The following is a 25,043-nucleotide window of genomic DNA, read 5'->3' as shown; positions in this document are numbered from 1 at the left end:
CCCAGTTTCTCATCATAAAAGCTCAAAGCGCAGTCATGTTTTGTATTCATGGCTTTTCCATGTATACATATGAAGTGACTACAACAAATTTTCAAAACATTTTATCTATGTAGAATCTGACCAAACATATTCATTTTTAGGTCTCAAAATAGCTCTTACACTCTTTCAACTTATTCATTCCCTTTACATAACAGATTAATATTTTCCCCCAGGATTGCATTCATTCAAAATGAATTACAGAATAACACACTTGGAAAATCCTTTGAGATCATCTAGTCGAACCTGCTGCTGAAGCAGAAGATCCTATACCATTTCAAATGATTGTCCTTTTTTTTCCTTAAGAACCCCCAGTGATGGACAACTCACAACTTCTGGAGGCAACTTGTTCCCCTGATCAATTGTTTTAACTATCAGGAAATTTCTTCTTAATTCTAGGTTGTTTCTCTCCTTGATTAGTTTCATCCATTGCTGTATTTTCCCCCAAAAACAGGTTCTATTATTTGATTTTTCAATTATCATTATTCACTTGAATGTAACATTCAACTATCATCAAAATATGCATTTCTATTTTTCATATATACCCACAGTAACTCAAAAAACATCAATTCATACTTTCAGAGAGATATTTTAGCCCCTTAATGCTTTATTAAACCCTTTCCATCTTTTTCCTTCATGTATTCATCAGCATCATTCAACATAATCAGGCTATTTTCATTCAGCTCATTACATTCTCTACTTTTTCCTACTTTCCAGACATACATTTACCTATTTTCTTTTATTTTTGTTTGTTCATTTATGTTAATAGCAATTTACAACTCTTACATTCCAAGTCAAAATCTTCCCAATACTGATAATCTGCTGAAATTTTTTTATCTTAGCTGCCAATCATAGCTTTGTCTGGTTTGATAAAAAAGCTTTCTTACTAAGAAAGGTGTTCCTTATATTAGTGATTTTATCTTTTCACATGCAATATTTTTTTTTTCTGACAATAACAATAGCACTGGTTACCCTTGGTACAATAGCTTCCAAATTCAGTTCCTACCAACTAGGATATATATACACAGTATACTGTCCCATGCCAAGGATGCATTCATCAAATTAATTAAAAATGAATTATCACACCTGTTTTCTATAAAAATAATGCAAACAGGATAAGATATGAATAAGACTACTATAATCTATGGAGTAGAGTAGATTTTACAGATGAAGACAGATGTAAAATTTACTCTCTGGTTTTGGTGTTCAATGAGCAATAATTGTCATGGCATCATGAATCAAACTCTAGAAGCCCAATTCCTGAACATTGGAAGATCTCTAGATATACACCTCAGAGGTTTTAGAATGGAACTTTACTGCCCAATTGGGTATCAGAGGAGAAGGCAAGTCGTACTGTGAGTATGTCATTTTGGTATGCTAAATTGACATTGTTGGAGGAGCTGATATACACAATATATTCAACAAATAAGAGGTTTTTACCCTGGATACTATGATCTAATATTGTATACAAGTGAAAATACTATTTGCAAAATCAATATGTTTTTCTACCTACAATATATACAGTATAGTATAAGAAAGATAATATAAGAAATAAACTTTAGCCTAACATATATCACAGATAAGCTGAGAATTTCACTTTCCAGATTCACCCCAAAATTGGATGGGCTTATCCGAGAGTGTACAGTATGTTATTTGCCTTAGCTTTGTAGAATATCTGTATATTCTGTATACATTTGTTTGTAAGCCCACCATGGATAACCAGATTCTCATATTTTTAACCAAAATATTTTAACCAAAATGAGTCCCCTCACAAGCCAATTCTGAAAGCAAAAACATGGAGTTTTGAGAGTTGGCTTATCTACAGATAGTGAGTTTTTCATGGTATTTTGATTAAAAATGTAGGGGTTGATCTGTGGATGGGTTTTTACACAAGTATTAGTTAATTTTCCTCCCTTTCAATTCTCTTTTTCTTTTCTTTTTTTCTGTTTCTTCTCCCCTCTTTATCTCAATTACTGATTGTAGAATGTCTGTGAGTTTTCTCTCAGACATTTCATTGCTATTGTCTCAAATATTTGGAACACATGTAATGTAGTTTTGTTAGATTCTTTTCATCATTTTACAGATTGCTTGAGCTCACTATTCTCAATAATATGATGTTTTTGCACATTTCTTTTTGTTACTGATCCTTTCTTGCTATAAGTAATTAATAAATGAATATGAATATCCCCTGTGGAAATTCGATATAGATTACTCAGATCTAGCCACATCTCAGAGTAGACACAAACATGGCACTCTGTATCTTTTTATGCCTTATACCAAGCTATCTGGAACAAATTTCTTCTATGCTTTGGACCTAAACATAAAGAAAGAGATGACTAAGTTCCCCATTTTTCTGTATATTACTGAGACATTTCAAGACTTAATTATATCACAGGTATATAAATTATGGAAACATGTTAATGCTCCCATGATTAAAATTATAGAGAGACTAATTGGAAAAGCATAAACTGAAATGAGGAATTCCTAATTATAGTTTGCTTTGAGATATTAATTTTCCTCCATAATGAATGCATAATTCTTCAAACTAGAAAAAAGGCTGTTGCATTAATGTGTTAACTGAAGATATAATTGGGAATTGTCATAAATGCATAGTGAAGATACAAAAGGAAATAATGAGAGTGTAAGTATAGTACACCCTGAGTTATTTTGTCTATAAGAACTAGTTAACTAAAAAAAAATACAGAAATTTTATGTAGATTCTTGTGAACTTTGGGAATGACAAAATTTCTAGAATACATACATCTCATGGGCTTATGATCATTCATGCCTTGGTGACTTCTCAGTTGGACCACTACAATGCACTCTACTTGAAGCTGCCCTTGAAGGCAAAAAAAGGTTACAACTTGTCCAAAATGTGAGGAACTGGATGTGCCTTGATTTGCCGATATCATACTTCTGTTAAGCAAGCTGTACTGGCTCCTAGTTTTGTTATAGCTTTTAGTGTAATTCAAGGTGCTAGTTTTTTAAAGCCCTATCTTTATCAGGGCCAAGCTATTTGTGGGACAATCTCTCCCATCAAGTTTAATAGGGTGAACATGCTACAGACCTCTTTCCTTAAATGCCATTTTCTAGAAGAATGTAAGAAACTCATTTTTCCATAATAACATTTCTCCTGGGATCCAGATTTCTAGAAAAATATAAAGAGTTGCCTTTTCTTTCAGGTACTAAAAATGAAGAGGATCACCCCTAGGTTTACTACATAGTGAACCTATCCCTGTGTTTGTGCATCACTGTTTATTTGCATTGTTCACGGTAAACTGATGTAATTGGGGGACAAGAAATTTCCTGCTTTTTAAATGTCCTCAGCAAAATGTGATGGTTTAACTTCCAGATTAATGGTAGAATCTTTGGTATAAACCAGATTTCAATTACTTTGTTATTCTTGTCATCCAAAGCATCTTTTTCCAGGAGTAAAATTGAAAGATGACAAAGTTTTGTCACTCAGCATTTCTGATCGTAGTTTTCATAGCTATTTGTTACAATTGTTGTTACTGGAATATCTCTTCAATTTAACATTTGTCTAGATTGATCATCTTTTTCTCAAATTGAAGCCATCTCTTTATTTTATGATCACAGATCAACATTCCTGTGAATTTTTCAGCTTAAGAAAATAAAGTCTTCAACTGTTTGCATTGGGTTGGCATTGCATATTAATTGTTTAGCAAGTGGCTGGCCATATAAATTGGGTAACTAAATAAATAATAATTTTTAATACTTAATAATATACTGGCTTCTTTCATCTTCAACAAGATTTTTTAAAGACTTCCTTATCTCCGTTCATCAAAAGGTCTGGGATTGTTAATATTTCTCATAGCAAATCCAATATCTATTTCTTTTAGTTCATAATTTCTTTTGATACAAATTATCAATGGTTCATAAAAAGCAAAATCCCTCCAAAAGGATTAAAGGGTCATAAAAGCACAAGGTGATAGTAACAACTGTGGCATACTCAGTTGTTCTATGTTCTATATTAAAAACCATACAGAACAGTTTAAGCAGAATTTTCATTACCTTGAGCCCAATCTCTAACAGAATCTGGCTCATTGAAATGGTTACACTTAATATTCATTAGATTACAGTTGGGGATTTTCTTACTTCATCTTAAATTTGGCATATACACTTCTAATTTGTGCATGCAGGATATTTTAAATTTCTGGGGATAATTACAATTAGGGCTTTGATCCTGAATCCAATTCAGAATGGGGCATTGTTTTAACTTATCAAGGCAGAACAGAACTAAGTGGTCTCCTTGATGTTCTATCTCTGATAACATTGTTTGGGATCTTAGCACACCGGAAAAGATAATGTGTATTAAGACATAAAGAGGGTTTTAAAACAAAGTATTTTGGTGTCTTCTAATATAAAAATGCCTTGGTGGAATCAAGGACTATTGAATTAAAATACTGGTGCATTTTCAAATTAGAATGATCAATGAAATATTGAAGAGAAATGTACTCTTGCTACTCTTGTAGGTTCTGATGAATGCATGTGAAAAATACGAATGGACTCTATTAGGATATAAGCAGGCTTTGTGATCATAATTTAGACAGCTATTTTCTTTTTCAGAATTCTAGCTGCTACTTAATACATTATTTATGACATTATAGTAATTGAGGGAAATAATGTGTATTGAAGAGTTGCCAAACTCTGCTGAAAAGATATCAAATCTCCTTTAACAAGTTTTAAGTGCGTATCTTAGATAAATTGCTTAAAGATAGTGAAAGAGGTAGAAAACTGTCTGCCTTCCCAATAGATCACACAGCAAACAGAACAAATGAGCAAATTCTACTTTATTGTAGAGCTACATTGACAGAAATTTGCAAGCCCAAAAGTACAAATCTCCCTCTATCTCTTTTTACGGACTGAGAAGCTAGGGAAGATTTTTTTCTAGTTTCTTTTTATGATTGTTATGGAGCTACAGGAACATCTACATCTCCATGTTTGATTGTTCTCTAGGCAGTATCTCACCACCACCACCACCACCACCTCCAGTCTCCCAAGGTCATTTTCACATACTATTGTAGAAGTCATAGGAATGGAATTGTTCCAGATATCTTGAGATCATTATTTATTTATTTATTTATTTAGCTTATGACATTCAATGTCAGGGAAATATGCAAATGCTAGACACAATGTAGTCCGGACAACCCAGATTGCTCTCTGCATTCTGTTTGGCACTTGCATGCCCATCATTGGTATACCAAGGGTGGCAGCAAGCTAACTTCATACCAGATAACTAGTGGCACTTGGGCTACTGGTTCTTTTGGGCTCCTTGGCCAGTCTTCCCTTGTCTCGTCTTGTGCTATGTTGCCTCACATCCAGCCAGGTCCAATACTGGCTTCTCCTCTCTTGTTCATACAAATGCAGCTAGGTTTTTGCCACCAAGGGAAAAACTCATTTATTTACTTGCAATATGTTTTTAAACTGCTGGGTGGGCAGGAGCCAGGGAATAAACAATGAGAGCACACTGGGCCTTGTGGAGCCAGGATTGAACCTGGCTAGCCAGAGTGCAGACCATTCTGGCGGACATAGAGGCGGGCAAAAGAAAGTGAGCTGGCGGGCTGGTGCTTTCTTTATTTTGCCCAGAGGCGGGCAGCTCAGGCGGGCTTCCGCCTCTGTGCAAAATAAAGAAAGCACCAGCCCGCCAGCAGAGGCGGGCTGCTGTGGACACAGAGAAAGAAAGCTGGTGGGCTGTCCTCCCTGCCACTCTGACTCCTACCCCCTTCCCCCTCTTCACTCTCAAATTGAGAGAGAATTTGTTTGAGTGAAGAAACACACACACACACACACACACACACACACACACACAAATTACTTAAATTACTTACAAATTACATTAATTTTGAATTCCTCCCCCTCCCTCCGATCCACATACCTTTTCCAGCTGTTTCACAGAGGATTTCAACTCTGCTCTTGCCTGCCATCATGAAAATGTAAAAATGTAAAAGCCAAAAGGCAAGAGCTGCTGAGGTTAGGTTGGGCTAGCTGCTGCCAGAGTCCCCAATGGATGACTCTGCTTAACTGTTTAAAAAAGCCTCTTAAAAATGCCCTCTACAGGAGGAGGCAAGAGAACCACGTGCCTCATCTACATAAGGAATTTTTCGGCTTTTAACCCTTGCTTAACTCTGCTTGAGTGATCATAAAGTCAGACTAAATGAAGCAGTGGTTCTCCTGCCTTCTCCTATAGAGAGAACTTTTAGAGGCTTTTTTAAACAGTTAAGCTCTAAGCAGAGTCATCCACTGTGACTCTGGCAGCAACTACCTCAGCCTTTTTCCTTTTACATTTTTTTCTTTTCATGATGACAGTCGTGAGGCTCTGCCTCCCCTGCCTCCCCTGACTGCATTTCACTGGTTCCTACATCATTAAGCCACTGTACCACTGTGTTCCTTTCATATTATTGTTAAAATAGTTGTACAATTTATTAGAAAGATTCTGATGTAACTTCAAAATATAGTCAACCCTTTATTATTGCATGTATTACAATCTCTTTATCTTGTCTATATTTGTCAAAGATTAACTTTATTCTTGAGTAAAATCAAGATTATTTTGAGATTAAAGAACATGCAGATAGGAAAGTGGGGGGATATAAGTGTGTTCATTCTTTAGTAAAATAACGAAGACTATGTATTGCTCTTATTTCTAAACAATTATATAATTTAGAATGAAAAATGTGGTTATTTTTCCTGTGTTCAACGTGTTTCCAGTATGTACTTCATCTCAAAGTTTTTAAACAATATTGCATGACTAATTAAAGTTACTTCTTGGAAGTCCCAGACATCCACTGAAGGTTAAACATTTACAAAATGTGTAGATGATGCCTTGAAAGGGACATGAGTTAATCCTTCAGTCTGTGTAAATTTCACATATAAATTGGTTGAATTTAAAGGTTATCATGCTGGAGTATTTGTCAGATAGTAAGCCAAGACATTTTAATACCAATTTAGGTTAAATTGGAAGATACTTCTTATGAAGGAGGGATATTCTAGGAAAATGTGTTATTATATTTGAATTTCATGATAACTTTGACAAATAGGAAGCAGCAGACGGCTGACCTTTTCTGAAATTAGCAAATCGGTCCTGTTAGTAGTTGGATGGAAGACTAACAGAATTTTAGCATTGTAAGCTAAGCTTGGAAGTAAAAAAAAAAAAAGCCAAGAAGAAAGCAGTGGCAAACTACCTTATGTAGCATTGCCAAACAGGTACATAAATATGTTTGTGAAGTCGCTGGTACTCAAACATAAGTACTGAGGTAGAATGAATCACTTCCTTTACATCTGCTCTGAGTATCCTCCAAATTCTCAACAATGGTCACATTGTCTGGTGAATTCTGGGCGATGAAATCCACACATTCATCTGGGTTAGGGTAGGCAAACCTAACATCTAGAACAATTAGTGTTCTAATGCAATGGTTTTGTCTTTTGAATTCTGTAATTCGTTTCTGGATTAGCTCTCTTGTCTCCATACAGTTTTACTGGTACATTCTGGTTTGTGGTCTGTGGACTGCAAAATGAATCTTTGAGGTAAGCTGCATAAGGCACAGATGGTAGCCTACTCATTCTAAATTCAGACAACTTAAAAAAATACCCCTTAATAATTAACACAAACATAATATGGGCTTAAACACACAACTGGATTATAGGCTATATAACAAAAGTCTTCAAGATTTTATGAGAGATCAGTGGGATGGGATTGAATCTAATCTCTAATGAAATGATTTTCCAGAGGTAGGGCACAAGGGAAAAATTCTCTTCCTCAGCCCCATCAGAGGAACCCACCTAATACTTCTCCTGTCAGATCTGACAACATCCTGACTCGAAGCTATGAAGGCCTTTTAAGATAACCATTAGCACTTTGATGATGACCTGGGAACATACCAGAAACCAAGGCAATTCATGCCAAACAAGGAACATACAGTACATAACTGACAGGAACGACTCACACCCTGGTCAGCCTTTCTTTATTCTTCTATTACCTGGAAGGAGATATAGAAGCATAGGCAGCCACACAAATAGGCTGAAGAACAGTTTTCATCTGTTGGCTGTCAGACTTCTGAATGAAAAATAACTCTACAACAACATAGGACGATTGATTTGCGAGCCGGCATGATGTGCAATGAGTTCGCATGGTGCAATAAGACTGGGTGTTGTTAGGATTCACTGGACTAGAGATTTTTTGTCTTTTACTGTGAGTTATATTGTGTTGGGAGGGTGGGCACCAGTGGTGGGATACAACCGGTAGGCCCTGGTACAGGCGTACAGTGCCTGCTGGGAGCACCAATTACTATTCCAGTACGAAGTTCCTGAGGGCTCGCCTGTCCTCTCTCCTTACCTCTATTTGAGCCGATCAGGGCATTTGCGCACATACAAGGAGCTTACGGCACCTCCATGATGCTCCGCCAAGCAGCTGGAGCGTCGCAGGTGGTGAGTACCAATGCATGTGCTGCACATGTGCATGTGGTGGACACCTGGCCCCGTTGCAGTGTACCGGTTGTAACAGGAGCCGGAACCCACCACTGGCATGCACAAAGGGAGGCTCAGCCAATCTCATTGTACACATGTTGTACTCTGACAATAAAGGTTTGAATTGAATTAAAACTGAACTGCTTACACTGCTCCATTTTTCCTCAGGTAAAAATTCTGAATATTTTCAAGAGTAATTTTGCCAGAATATTTTGAATTGTGAACCTGAACTTATCAATGGGTTTGTACAGAGTTTCAAGCTATTTGTATTTATTTATATACAAATAAATACAGAGAAAGCAACTCTGGGCTGTACACAGAAATTGATTTATTTTCCCTGAGAGTGAGGGAAATTATGACCCACACTGATTAGAAATGTGTTGCTGATAAAACTGATGACTTTTTTTTACTTAGAAAGGGAAGAGTTTCTGTGTGTGTGTGTGTGTGTGTGTTTGTTTGTGTATGTGTGTGTGTGTGTGTGTGTGTGTGTGTAGTCATAAACATGGCTTTTGCTGCAACATAGAAGCTGACCTTGAATTCAAGGATCCAATTCTCCATGAGATCTCCCAACAAGATCCCATTGAGCTCATTTAGAAGATGTTGTATAGCCATCTGTCTAAAATGGTATAGGATTTTCTGCCTAGGCAGGGGGTTGGACTAGAAGACCTCCAAGGTCTCTTCCAACTATTGTATTGTATTGTATTTAAAATTGTAAACAAGCCTGCTGTCAAATGTTTTATTTGAGAGGCTCTGATGAACAATATTCTCTCCTTCCAGGGCATTCAATAAGAAAAAGAACCCCTCATCTCTGTTATGAGCTTTCTACGGATGTTCCATACATCATTAAGAAAGGATATATTAAAACACTTGGACATTAAAGCACATATACAAGCATTTTAAGCAACACTGTGCTATTGAATCAATCGGATTAATCTTTCAGTGTCCTGGAATAAAGCTCACTCAGAATTAATAAGCTGTTTTCTCTCACACACAATAGATGGAAGAGTTCCCTTAAATGTGAAGTACATTTCAAAAGCACAATATTTAAAGAAATGTTCTTCCTCTGTCTCTTGGCAAAAAATTCTCAATGCACAACAAAACAAAAGAAAACAAAATCTTATAGAGCTATTGTTCTCTACTTTCTCTTCTTGGCTGTTTGATTCCTCCTCTTAGATCAGGTGTCCAATTTGCTTCTCTTCTTAGTTTCTTCCTGGATGTTCAAACTTTGATTCTCCCCCAGGCAATTCACTGTGCAACTTTTTTTTTACTGATGAAACCATCAACATATCTTCCTCTCTGCATGTTGGTTTACTTGCCAAGTGATGCTCCTGAGTCCATTGTATCCTCAAGCTATCTTTCTCTCCTCATTAGCAGCATGGAATAGAATCCCAGGCGCTCTCTCTCCCTCCCTCCCTTCCTCCCTATCTCTCTCTCTCTCTCCCCCTCCCTCCCTCCCATCGTCCCTCTCCCTCCCCTTCCCTCTTCCCATTCTCCCTCTCTCCTCCCCCCCTCTTGTAAAGTTATTTTTTCAGCATGGTCATAAATTCAAGTAGTCATTAAACAGGACATCAATACACAAGAACTACTTGTATTTTTCCAACTCTTACATTCAATCTCCTGCCATTCTACTTTTGAGGGCAAATTCACTCCTCAGACTCTAGGGCTTGCTGAACTATAATCCTCAGGACCAAAATGTGTAATAATAAGGTATTGTGATCATAGTTCATATAATCTCATACCTTGTTTAACTCTTTAACCGTTTTTTGACTTGGCTTCTCAACCATGTCACTCATTCAATTTATTGCAATCCTAGTAGTTCTAAAGGTTTCAATGTGATTATACAAGTTATAAATTCATGCAGGGATGTATATTTTTCTGCCGCTCCATAAGTGTCCCTTACACAAGTGATGTTCATTCAACAACTGAAAGAAGATTCAGTTGAATGTGCTTATAAGTCTTTCAGAATTCAACAAAACTTTGTTGTTCCTTTTTTTTCTGTTCCTCATTCCAATTCGCGTGGGTCGTCATTTGGACTTAAAGTATGGAAACCAGTTGGCAGGAGCATTTGAAAATGGAATTAAAAATATCATCACATCCCCAATTCACCCTGTGGAGCCACACATTTGATCTGGTGCTTTACCTCACAGCAAGTAGTGTGCAAGCAAAAGATAAAAGACATCAACTTCAATCATTTGTCATGGTCAGATTACTATCTGGTCACTTTGGGACTCACAGCAACTACTGTCCTTCTTAGAGGGTGTGGGGCCAGTAAGATAATTTATCCCAGGCACCTTATGGATCCAACTAGTTTCCTCATACATTTGGGAAATTTCTCAGTGATCTAGAAGACAGCTGTATGAGTTGCTTAGCTGAGTTCTGTAGCAGGGAGACAGCAGAAGTGCTCAATAGGAGTACTGCTAAGTACCAATCCAATTCAGGCTGACATCATTGCAGTAAAATTCTACTACTTTTCTGCACTTATTACATTTGTGGAATACTGGTCAGCAGTGCTATTTAGTGCAACTCTTGGGATTTTTCTACAATAAATGCAGACACCTGAACTCTACTGATATCCATTTTTTTATTGCCAATACTCTGCTGAATTAGGTTGTTTTTATTATACCCACAAAGTTGTTTATTCCTATCCCATTAAATTTTCCTGGTCTTTTTCAGTGTCTACCAGCTTGTTGTAAAAGAAGAACGGCCACAGAAATCACGAAGAGCTGCAGACATCATTGAATGTTTCTCTGTTCCAGTGAGCTACAAAAATGCTTCGAATCTTGACTCCCCCCATTACTTTGCAGCTGAGCTGAAACCAGTCAATCTTCCAGTTACACAGCCTTTCACAGTAGGAGACAACAAAACCTATAATGGCTATTGGAATGCTCCACTTTCACCATTGAAAAGCTACAGTATTTATTTTCAGGCACTTAGTAAAGCAAATGGGGTAAGTACATCATCAGCAAAATTCACTCAATTTACCAATAAATCCCCTGGACCTTTTTTTAAAAAAATCCAATATGCCAAACCATGTGATTGTTTTAATATTTGAAATGAAGCATCTTGTATTATCACAAGTGTATCTGAAGTGTATAACACATTTGTTGAAGTGGGTGGAATTAAAGTGCTTATCACTGTCTGTTGCAACATGCAGTATTTATGAGCTTGTTTGCAAAAGGAAACCAAGTAGGAAACTTGACCAAGATCGCTTTGATGTAACAAAAAGGCTCCTCCCACCACACTTCTATTAACCTACTCAAAATCTCTGGGAGGGAGAAAGAGAATATATTTTCTGTCTCTCAATGAACTACAGAGTAAAGCAAGGGAGATTGCCCAGGCATAGAATTGTTGGGAGAAGGTGAAAATCTCCACTTTCTGTAAAGGTTAGGGAGAGGAAGGATAAACATATGTGTGAGGTTATGGTTTATTTTTTTGTTTGAAGCACGCTCCAACTAATAAATAATGACAACCCAAGAGATAATATAATTCCAAATCATGCAGATATATATAAAAAAATCAAGTTTATGCTTCATTCCATAATTATTTAATAAGAAGTGCCAGTCCTAACTGCTTCCAGCTATACTTTTTCCTCCTATCAACTTCACTTTATAAACATTGCTTGGCATAGAAACGGAGCATTAAAAAAAACCTCTTTATTTGATAGCACTGTTAATCTAAGATTATTTCCTAGTAAACAGTATCTCCTATTTTCAACACAATTTCAGATTGATTAATGAGATTTGTATCCATCTATTTATCAATGCCTGGCTCTTCCTCTTTCCATGATATTTTAATTAAATGTGAATTGGTCACAGTAAAAAATGAAATTTCAATGTTGATTTTGTCTCTGGGAGAAGCATTTACATCAGGTAATATAAACAGAATGGTTTAATTGGATAAAAAATGTAATCTCACTTCTGTCTTCATTTCTAATAACTGCTTTCTGTCCTTGATAAAGTTCTTGGATTTTCTTCTGAGGTTAGAGTGCAGAATCCAGAATATTATGGCACCCTCAACAACCATAGACAGGATTCTCAGGGGAAAAAAATAAATAGAACTCTATGAGGAAAGGCAAGATATAAAGGCTTAATGTTTTAAATAAATCAACCAGAATTAAATGCATACATTTATAATTGCTTTAACTTTGTAAAATTATCAAATCTTGTGAGATTTTTATGTTTACATTTAAAATGTTGGTAATAAAAGCTGAGGTTTTGAGAAATGCTAATTGTGAGATTGTCAAAAACTTTGGGAAATCTTTTAAGACTAAAAAATAATAATTTGGGGCATCCAAAACACACACAAAGTGTTTTTGACTTTGTACTTCTTTATTATTTATCTCTTATCTCTTCTTTATTTTTAACTTTTACTTTTATTTTTGTTTCTGTAAGCCGCCCAGAGTCCTACGGGATTGGGCGGCATATAAATTTATTAAATTGCCAAATTGCCAATACTTAACGCACTCATTGCACTGCTTAATCTCCTACTTTGTCCCAAAAATGTTTATAAGGGGAGAGAAAGATTGAAACCCTGAACTCCACCCACTATAAGGAACCAGTTGTATTTTCTCTATACAATTTTTGTCCCCCCCACTTTACACCCAACTCTGACACATTTCATTTAAACGTCTGAATTTTGACAAGTCCATAGAGTGAAAAAAAAACCACACATTCCAGTAAACAGGTGGTTTGTATTATAAAATGAAAGAATGTCCAGTTTCACATGTGTTCTATTTAGACTATCCTTGGGTGGAGATCCAGAAAATTTAACTCTTCTGTGACAGTCCCAAGACTAGAACACATTTTGGCATATTACACCAAAAATGGTACATTGTGCAACAAAAGCCAAAGAAATGGCTGATCTAAGTTGGTCACAATTTAACAGACATAATATATAAATATCGTGTCATTTTCAGTGTAACAGTGTTAGCTAATGAAAGAAAAGACTGAATGGCTACAGTACAGCTTACCTTGGCCACACACTGAAGCTCTTAACATGCAAAAGACATTATTTTTAAAAAAGGAGGAGGGGGTTGACAACATAGTATAAATTAACATTTAGAAGAAAACACCCATGTATTTTTAGAAAGAATTCATAGGAGACGCCTCATTATTATCCGAGCCTAATTTATAGTAGAAGGATATCAGATGACAAGAAGACATACCTCTTATTATCATAATACAGAATTTAAGCAGACCCTGCCACAGCATAGGAATAATGCTAGGAAGAAGACAGCATTTAATTCCAACTGAAACTAATAAGTAATCTGGTTTAGCAGTACACAGTCTTCAGATGTCAGACTTTTATCCATCCCTGTCCTTTATTGTATGAGTCTCAAACTAATACAAATATGTCCACATAATATACCAATACCAGCAATATTATAGGTCTCATGTATCAGTGCTAAAACACAAAGCTGAGCTATTTTTTTTCCTAAGACGCAAGAGAAACAATATGGAATAAAGTAATTTCCCCCACCCGCGATCTGCAGCACAACTGATTGTTAAGTATAGCAATGTGGGTTGTTCTCCTTCTGCAAACATTTTTTTAAAAAAAAATAAATTAAGGAGGAGGGGACTCTCTGCAAGGCGATAGATCCAATGTGTGAGAGGTGAACAGCAACTTTTCTCAATTGCCAAATGTTCCCAGAAACCAATTTCAGTTCAGTGACAATTGGGCTTGGGAATTATCAGAGCACTTTCTGTCATGAACTCTGGAAGTCTGATATCTGAACAGGACTTATGTTAAACTTTAGTGTAATAGGAAGCAAAAGAAAGTAAATAGAAAAATAAAGCCATGATGAAGGTATTTCATCAATGGAAACTAGAGCTATCAATCGCAAAACTCTGCCTGTCCTTCTGTCCATTCATCTGATTGAACTTTTTTTTTTAATGGAGGTTTGGATGAGTTTGTGGGATGTTCAAATGATGTTTTTAGACTCTCCTACTCTGAATCAGATTGTTTCCTCTTAGACTTGGAAGATGTTTTGAATATATCTGAAGTGGCAAATAATATCTTTCTTAAAAATTAATCTGGTAGAGTTCCTCTCTTGTGTTGGTCAGCTGGTAGAAATGATAGCATTAAAACAGTCCACTTAAAGAAGTATTCTGGGATCAAGAAATTATAAAAAATGATATACAATAATACTGGTATCACTGGATGTAGAATCATGTTTTTAGCTTATCTCACCAGAAAGTATATTTGCTATAATAAAGCATTGTTCTATTTTTTTTAGAAATATTATTAAAATATAAGATGAAAATTATAAATATATAATGCAATATTAATGCTTGCAAAATGTGCATGAAATAACCATATCAATAGAACCCTATTATACATTTATATACAATAATTTATACAATCAAGATGTGCACAAAATAGCCACATTAATAAAGTCCTATAATATACAATCATTTATTCAAATTCTGGTACTAGGAGACACATGTTTTACAGTGTAAAAGAGAGGAAGAAAGTGACATTTGTAGTTTATTATCACCCAGCAAATATTTCTTTGTCAAAACCATAAAGACAAATTGCAAGATACAATCTGATTATATATCATTTGGGTATCAAACGTGTGTTCTTAAATTATGCATAAACATTTTTTTGGAAAAAAGGTATGCAAATGAGTCTAAATCTGTATTTGCAGAATTTTCCTATATTTCTATATTCTCACAATTTTCAACAAAAGAAAAAAAGAGAAAGTAAAAAGAAAAGAAAAGAAATGATTTGTAACTGTAACACTCTTCTGCAGAGTTTAAACATTTTTTTTCAAGTTTCATATTCTTATGCTAAGCATATCTTTTTCAAATATGCATTTCCTTGTATATATTTGTGAAGGTGTCCGAGTAGAGCGTGATGGACAGTAGAGGATTCTATTTATGCCTGTGTATTTTTGTCCTTTTTGCAGACTGCACCATTTCCCTTTCACCAATGTGCATATTGAATTTAATTTATACCCCCAATCTATTCCCTGGCAATGGCACTCAGGCTTTATGCACAGTGGTATCAATTTGCATTTAGTAGGGTTGAATACTCTTCAAAAGTGATTTGAAGTGCTTCAGGTCTCATGCAGAAATAGCATTTCTTTGCTGTTCATTAAAGTAACCTGATCTTGTTTCAGGTTTCCATATAAGTATGAAAAAAAAAGTGATATCCTTTAAGGAATTCATCATCAAAGTTAGGGTGACTCTTGAAGCACTAGGAATCTGAAAAATATGATGTTCCCTTAGATGAATAGTAGATGAGAAGTGTATGCTTGCATTCAGGTCAGGTCCAAGGCACTTCTAAACCGTTTTCATTGTGTGCACAGCCCTATATTTATTATGCTTAGGCATAGATATTTCAGAAATATTCTTTATGTATGACTCTAGCTGAAGGATATTGTTCCTTCTTAAATGCTTCATAAAGAAACAATCTGATGTCCTTTCATGTTCTGTCATTTGCAGGAAACCAAAATAAATTGTGTCCGGCTAGCCACCAAAGGTATGTTCAAGATCTCTTTCTCCTATCTTTAAATTATGGAAACAAATTCTTGCAATGATTTAAAGCACAAGTACCAAATGATCTTTAAGATGTCCCTGACTGTTTCTTTCTTTTGTTACCAGAGAATAACAAGGCTGTTTTATCTATCTATCTATCTATCTATCTATCTATCTATCTATCTATCTATCTATCTATCTATCTATCTATCATTTACACAATGTGTGGAATATCCATATGTTGATTTAAACCAGAAAAAACACTGTTGGTTATTTTTCCCAAACAAAGTTTCCTTTTTTCCCCTCTACTTTCTTTCAAATAATTTTATGCTTTTAAGAATACCACGCTCCAGGCAGAGCTTTCAGTTTTGATAATGATATGGAAGTGATAATCAAGCTGGTAAACAGAATTCAAAAGAGAGCACATGCCTTGATTTCCAATGAGAGTGTTTTCACAATATCTAAAAGTTCAGCCTTGATTTGTACAAGTTCTGCTGATGTGCCTCCAGGGACCTTGATAAGAATGACTTAAAATTAATGGTAATTTAAGATGAGAAATCAAACCATTGTCCACATACTAGTGTCTAGCTTAATCTAAACAGAATAGTGGTGCTTTGTTAAAATAAATTTGACACCCCTCATTCTAAATGACAGAGATGTGATTCCTTTGGAAAGGAATGAATCAAGCAGGTAGCTTTGCCAGTAAAGGTGTCAATAGAACAATTTATAAAAGCAGAGAGATGCCTGTCTGCCAAATCATTTTCCTCAATAAAAATGTCCTTGAACATAGTTGCAGAAATGGGAAAAAATGCATTTTTTAAAACCGTATTACAATCAGTTTAATCTAGACATTTTTCCCAAATTTCACTTTAGTACCAAGCTGAATAATAGAATGGTTTAATTTATGTCAATGCTATTTTCTCACATTATGGTTTTATTTTTCCTGTAGCTTCTATTCTTGTAATTATATGTGAAATCTAATGATCACTGTCAAGGTATAAAATTCAGAGTATGAACACAGTATTTAAACATTTGGGAATGGTACCCAGTGCTCCGGGCAGGCTCTGGTATGCCCGTACAGGGCGTACCGCCTACAACCTACCACTGGTGTGAACCAAGCCTCTATGGCGCATTCAGCATTTTTCTTCTTCTTGTGCCATATCCATTATCGGACATTGGTGATCATACTGGCAATCCTATGATCATTCAGCATACCTTGGTTAATCAAACCATTGATAAGGCCTGTGATAATCCCATAGTTTAGTCACTGGATCACATCTGAATGTAATATTACTTTTTATTATATCTCCTGCTTAAAAAGGAAGGGAATTGGTAAAAAAATCTTGAAAGATTAATAGAGAAATATTTGTCTGAAAACCATGCTGTGGTAACAGCAATGCAAGGAAGTTTTTCTGCAACTGTCATGAAATCAAAGAATCACATTAAAATGAAGTCAAAAATCCTTTTAAAAAGTGAATCATATTAAATTGGAGTCAGAGGAAAAAATCTTAATTCTTCAGACTTGTCACTACTAATTTACCCCAAAATTAACAGAAGTAAAAGAATGAAGATATTTTGGAGGTAATAGATTTTTAGCATTTTTCACAGCTTCTCTCCTGAGCTTTGAAAAAAAAATCTACATCTGTATTTGGAGAAAGAAAAGAAAACCAAAACAAAGGGATATCAGAGTGAACAACATTGAATTTGTAACTGATAAGGCTTGAACCAACTTGTATAATGGGAATGATTTATTAAAACCTGCTTCCATTCTGCTAAGATCAAAAAATACAAAGCAGGTTTTGAGATACGACTAAACCAATGTTAATTGGCAAATGGTTTCCTACTAGCTGGTGACTTCCAATGTGATGCAGATATATTGGGGTATTTGTAGAAGTATATGCAATGGATAAATTCAGTATTTTTATCCTGTCTATCAATTTTATTTTATTTATAGGTTTTAAAATAGAGAAAATATTATAATTTAATATTATTTATAGCACAGAAAAAATGAAATTTGCTAAGGGAAATGGAAAGGCAAAGAAAAGAAAGAAGAACATGTTGTAGATAACCAAGAGTTTTAGAAAAAAAATAGAAAACTAAAGGTGACCTAGGGAAAAAGAAGTGCTAAGCCCAACTCATAAAGTATGATAAAGCTGTCTATACATTTATCATTCATATAGTTTTAGGTGGTTATAGTTTGGTGAAGTTTGAGAACCCTAAAACTTCAGTTAATTTCTCAATTGTTTAATGATTCATGCCAAGAAATTTGGATTCTCTACTATGTTTTTAATGCCTGAAAGTATACTCATAATTAATCTTTTTTCCCCAAAAATAGTTTAGAAAGATTACTTTCCCTGTTCTTTTGTAGAAAAAAATCTTCTTTTAAAAAGAAATTGTTTTTAGCAATGGGGTGTAAAAGATGTAATGTAGGTAGGTATAATAAGGAAAAATCTGTATTGTTATCAATCTATCAAAAAGATTTGAAAGGGTATTTCATTTATTCATTTTATCTTCAAATAGTGTTATAGTAGAAACATATAAGCATTTGAAGTATGTGACAAATTAGTAGATATGCTTGTGATCTAATAGTTATCTGAATAAAGAAGGAGTTCTAGAAATAACACTAGTGTGTAATAAAAAAAAGTAGGAGTGAGAAAATTGCTAAAGACAAAATTGAGCACTGGATACACATTCAAGGTCATCAATACCTGGTCCATATGTAGTAAACAAAATAGTGCTGGAATTATTAACTGGACAAAAGCTGAACTGGACAGCTTTGGAGAAAAAGACAGAAAACTGATGACTATTTACTATGCATTATATCCCTTTAATAATATTGATAATATTGTACCTGCCCTACAAAAATGGAAGCAGAAGTTCTAATTCAAACAAACTGTTGAAGAAGAAAAGCATGCATCAGTTGCTTATGTAAATAAAAACTGAAACTTACTGAAGATACACGAAACAAAACATTAATATTGAAATAATTTAATCTAAACACAAGTAGAGTTTTGGCAAGAAAAAGTACATCATGTACTTTTTAATTTCTGCAAATATCAAAGGGAAAGTGGATAAAGATAAAACTGGCTTACAACTGAAATATTTTCAAAAAATGTTAACAAAAAATGAAGGCTTGATTTTGACTACTCAAGAGAAAGCCATGTGAACAAATGATATCAAGACCATAACTGAAATATCACCAAATGATTCAAAATGCATATTTTCAAAGAAGGAGAAGAAATATTATATCAAATGTTGAGATTTTCAAGAAGATCATATAAACTGATTGTAAAGAACAACATAACAGAGTCACTGAAATTATTCATTGGAACAGTGAACAGAAAATTATCATGTGTCAGTAAGGAAAAATTGGTGAGAACATAGAGTTGAAAAAAGCCAATATTGTGTGATTTCGCAATACAACTTGATGATAACCCACTAAATTTAGCTATGATGGAAAATAAGAAAATATGGATAAAAGTGTGGCAATATCAGGGGATAGTAGAATAGAAGACAGAGAATGGGAGATTATAAAGTATCAAGATCTGAAAATCAAAAGTTGAAAGATTTCAAGATGCTTGCTACCATCTACAATAACCATGTCATAGGATCAGACTATTTCAAGGATCATCTTTTCCTCATCATTGCTTATCTTACAAAACTGGATTGAGTGGATACATTTTGTGTCCTCTCCTTTAATAAATGCTATCTAATAGTGCCTAGAAAGTATGCTTTCTTTGTTGTAGGGTCTGCCCTTTGTAGTAGCAACACCTCAAAGATTTGGACTGCCCTGATCACAAAAGGTTTTAGATTATTTCTAAAAAGTTGACCTCCACATAACCTACAATCATTTTTATGCAGGTTCCTAGTTTATATGGAAATACATGTGAAGACTATCAGCCTATCTTTAATGATACTAAACATGTAACAGGAATCTCTTGAGTTAAATCTGTATAGATGGAGTTTGCTTGGAATAAAACACTTAAATAGAAATTATGACAAAAGTGCCTGAGGTGTTGTGATATGACCATAGTAGTTGGACGGTTGTTGGAACTTTGACATTGAGTTGCAAATACTTCCAGGGAGACTATAACTTCAAATGGTCCCTAAACAACTAATCATAAATTGATGACTATATTTACCTTGGAACGCCACAACTATCATAAATACATGCTGGTTGCCAAGTGCCCAAATTTTGATCACATGACTATGGTGATGCTGTGATGGTCATAATGAACAATGAGATACTCTCTCTCAACCCAACCCACATCACAGGATAGTTGTTGTGGGGAAAATAGGAGGAGGAAAGTATGTTGGGTATGTTTTCTACCTTGAGTTATTTTAAAAAATAATAAGGGTAGGAAATAAATAAATAAATAAATAAATAAATAAATAAATAAATAAATAAGTGTGCGGACCAATCATAAGTCCCTTTCATAAGCACCATGGTAACTTTTGGTTGCTAAACAAAAGGCCATAAGTCAAGGACTACTTGTACTTTTTGCACATTCTGCTCTCTTCTGGGGTAATGAAAGACTAGTAATTTCTTCTCATTTACAATAGCAATAGCGTTTAGACTTATATACCACTTCACAGTGCTTTACAGTCCTCTCTAAGTGGCTTATAGAATCAGCATATTGCCCCCAACAATCTGGGTCCTCATTTTATGGACCTTGGAAGGATGGAAGGCTGAGTCAACCTTGAGCCTGGTGAAATTTGAACTGCCAAATTTCAGACAGGCAGCAGTCAGAAGTAGCAGCCTGCAGTACTGCATTCTAACCACTGCACCACCACGGCTCTTAACAATGCACTTAATCAAAAACTGCTTCTCCAAAGAAGGTCTGTTACTTCTCTGATTTCTTTTTGCCCATCTTCTACCTTTCCTGAATAAACTGGGAAAAATATCTGGTCTTACTGTGAAGTCTTGTAATCTTCAGGGATGGGATAGTATTTCCAATTTTAACCAACATTAATTACCAGTGCCTCCAAAACGAAATATTAGAAGCTGGTGTAAAATGTCAAGATGTATTATGTTACTCTTAGTGACAAGAGTATCTAACATAAAGCCCCATGATAATTGCTAAAGAATGTAGAAACCAAGTCAAAATTAATTCTTTTTCATTTCAGGAATTTGGGTGAAATAAAAGATGAAATTCCCTATCATGAAATTAAATAGGTTGGGCTGGGCTGAAACAATTTCAAGAGGGGGGAAAGCAAGAAAGGTGATATTTAATATCAGCATCTGGAAGATAGCTTCTTACCTTACCAATTTCCATTATGTCAATGTAGTACTGCTTCCATGCTAATCAAATAATCTGCAGGCAAGTATGCATGCAAGTTTCCCATTGTACAATGCAATCCCTGTGTAATTTAGGAGGAAACTGGCTAACAGGACTTGCTGTCATTTCTGTGTTTCTGGAACTTTAAAAAATAATGAAAAAGAAGACATTGATAAATAAATTAATCCATTTTTTCCATAATCATTTGGAAATCAACTCATGGCTGCTTATCTCAAAATTATTATTTACTCAATTAAAAAAAATGAAGGATGGACATTTTGATCAGTCATTGAATAAAGCAAGAATTGTCTTCTGAAGCAGTTGAAAGTTTAGTGACCACAATTGGGACTGGCAACTCGGTTGTTAAAGGAAGGAGTTGTTAGTCAAGCCCCAAATGTGTTTACTTCAGTTTTCCTTTACTTTACAGACCGGTGAAGGTCGTGAATGCGAGGATTGGTTCTAAAGTTACTTTTTCATCAACGCCATAATTGCGAACAATCACTATGTGAGGCAGTTGCCAAACAATGACTACCTGTACCCTTTATGTATATGTGTGTACTTATAAATTTAACAAAAGTGCACATAATTTTCTTCCCAGTTAAGTCAACTGAAATGAAAAGTATATGCCTCTGACATTATATGCAGGAGATCCTGTTTTATTCCAAAGAGTGAATTTCCTGAATTTATTATAATGTTCAGTATTTACAAACATACATGCAGACAATATGATTGATGTACTCATCTGCACTACTGCACCACCCTACATATCCCTCAAATGAATATAAAACTGCTATCTAACCTTTTTTCTTTATTATTAGTACAAACTGTTTTGTGCCTTTAGCCTTTTTCATACTTGAACTTGTATCCATGACAAACTAGTTTAAATGAGAAAGAAGTGGAATTTTATCCAGATTTTTTTAAAAAAAATCAAACAGTGAATATGTTTAACAACCTCAATGTGCATCATTAGTAAAATGAGCATCCCTTTCAAATAAGATAACAATTAAGCCTCAATTTATTTGTTCTCTGCCACAGAATTTTAATTGTAAAAAAATCTGTTGTTGCATCCTTAATTCATTTAATGACATACTGTAAATTTTATATTCTTTAATATGGTATGGGTTTCTTTCTTTCTTTTTCCTTGTAAACTGATTTTTATCCCTTGTCCCTAAACAATATCTGTTAGCATTAACACTTTATTTGTGAAAATTGCATTAACTTGTGAATGGTATTCAATTGATTCATGTAATGTAGAACATATTTCACTAATTATAATTGAAACCCAGGCAGAGAGCTGATAAATGGTCCTTTATCTCATACATACATGCACGCACACACACACACACAAAATAAACAAAACAAGTTGGTAGCAATCCTTTTTAAAATATATATATGTTAAAATTTTGGGTGCAAATTTTCAGGATTAAAATGCAATTTTCTGAAGTGGCACATTTTTATTTTTATTTCCTTTTTTCTTTTCTCTCTCTCATGCATGCTGCCTGGAAACTGTTTTTCTTGTTCTTAGCAGTAATAGGTAGGCAACAGGTGACCACCCGAAACCCACCCAGCCTCATGAGCACAGGTGATTATCAGTACAGGAAAGGAACTGTCATAAAAATGCAAACATTTTGACAGTTACTGGATTGTTATGTCATATATTGTCATGTTGATTCACGTATGCTCTCATTTATCATTCTGATTTGTTTAATAGCATATTTCTTAATATTTTTACGCTCTGCCAGCATAAGTGCAGTTTGAATATCTGCAGATAGCAGTTAAATAATATCTTAATCCAGAATGACACACCATTACCAAACTAGCCTTAAAGTTTCAGATATTCTAATATGGGCAGTAGTGATCTTCGGATTGTTTTATCTCAATATTTGCCTAATAAACAAAACAAGTTGGTAGCAATCCTTTAAAAAAAATGAGAATCAAAAAAGGATATAGGAAAATATCAATTCAAAATAAAGAAATAGATTAGTATTAAATATCTTTTGAGATGGGTTGACATGATAGAAAATATTACCCTCTTCAGAAAACAAACAGTTTAATTTTTATACTGATATACACAGGATGTTTAATTTGGCTCCTTCATGAATTTTGTCAAAATGTCATCCAATCCATGCCACAAAATGGAAACCAAGAAAATCTAACACACACGCACATGTGCGTGCACACCCACCTCCACACACACCCACACACCATAATTTTATATGAGCTTTGTTAAGTTAAATAAATAGAGTTAGCTTAAGCTTGCTATCTTTAAAATGGTTCAATATCTTTTTGGTGTTCAGTTAATGAAAGCAAACAAGAAAATCATGTTAGCATTATTTTATTCCAAATACAGTAGAAGGATGAAAAAGATCTGCACTACATTCCCATTTCTGACATTTTCAAGGATCAACACTTGGTTTTGCTTTGTAAGAGGTTCTTTGACTCCTCTCATAATAGAGGAGGATGTTATGTTTTCTATTCATTCCTCTTTCTGAATAAAGAATGCATGCAGTTGCATAACACAAATTCAAGACAGGCTTGTTATATATTTGCCATTTATTCATATTAAGGAGAGTATTTTGGTTAGAATTGCAAATCATGGAAAATTTATTCATTACATTTTCCCTGTATGTTGAACCTTTGAGGAATTGCATGAACAGTGAACTACAGTAGATCCACTGAATTCCAGGGACAATATAGTCAATATATACAAATCCAATGAAAATATGGGAAAAATAATCTTTCGGGTTTCTCTCAATATTCAATGTAACATGATTAGGATTGTGGTACTTGGAATAATATCAGAGTATTATTTGTAGTTGTACAAAATATGAGGGCTGGTTTGGTGTAATAGTTACAATACAAAAATACAAAATTGTAGGTCATGACTTCTAGTCCAGCCTTAAGCACAAAGCCAGTTGGTTGTCTTTGGGTCAATCATGCCTTCTCAGCCCTAGGAAGAAGAAAAAAGTAAATCACTTTCAAAAAGATTGTCAATAAAATGGAATTGTCAAGGCAGTTTCTAGAAGTAAAGTCTGACATGAAGACAACATAATCGAAATCAGAAAGAAACTTTCAGGTGGGAATATGAAAGGAAAACAGCTATTTTCCTCCTGGAAGCCTGGAAGAATTTAGCATCTGAGGACTATTACTAAATAGCAGTCCAAATTTGGGCTTGTAGAGCAATATGCTACTACACTATTTGTCTTCAGGCAGATTTTTAATGTTTCTTCTTGCTATGCTCCTACAAGCATTTGTTGTTAAAAAAGGGGGGGGTCAGTAAAATAGAACATCCATGAATCTCTCTGAGTGCATATTGAGGTAAAGCTGCAATACACAACAGCACAACTTGTAATTTTCTAATGTATAGGCAATAATAGCCTCTAGAACAGAATGCAGATTTACCCACTACTCAATATATGAATAGCTCTATTACATCAAAATTAAATAATATTTAATTTACTAGGACTTGTTCTTTTGTATTACTAAAGTAATTACTTTGTTCACAAAATATTCGACTTTTATCTAGGTCAAATATATTATTTGCTATTTGTCTTTTCATGTACTTGGACACTATTCATTTGACAAGTTCTTTCTTTCTTCTATTTTCATACAATTTTGGTACATTTCTTCTTAGATTAGATTGATAAATATTATCTCTGCATAATCACTCCAAAATATTTTTGTGAAATGTGAAATACATGAAACGAATGAAACATGTTTGTATGTTAAATTCTTAACATAATGCTACTGAAGCATCAGTTATGTT

The 25,043-nt window shown here is 34.6% G+C and overlaps 1 protein-coding gene across 1 annotated transcript in view; it reads left to right on the top strand.

The window, feature by feature from the left end:
* The window catches only part of PTPRT (protein tyrosine phosphatase receptor type T), a 437,694-nt gene that overhangs the window by 313,001 nt on the left and 99,650 nt on the right, over window positions 1–25,043 (top strand). Inside the window, exons 12-14 of the mRNA XM_032218597.1 lie at window positions 11,191–11,464; window positions 15,966–16,002; window positions 22,803–22,859. Of these exons, the coding sequence (XP_032074488.1) occupies window positions 11,191–11,464; window positions 15,966–16,002; window positions 22,803–22,859 (368 nt within the window). The remainder of the gene's footprint in view (window positions 1–11,190; window positions 11,465–15,965; window positions 16,003–22,802; window positions 22,860–25,043) is intronic.

Source organism: Thamnophis elegans, chromosome 5 (assembly GCF_009769535.1).
Source record: "Thamnophis elegans isolate rThaEle1 chromosome 5, rThaEle1.pri, whole genome shotgun sequence".
Lineage (NCBI taxonomy): Eukaryota > Metazoa > Chordata > Lepidosauria > Squamata > Colubridae > Thamnophis > Thamnophis elegans.
The sequence above is the reverse complement of the archived record's forward strand: the minus strand, read 5'-3'. Positions and strand labels throughout refer to the sequence as shown.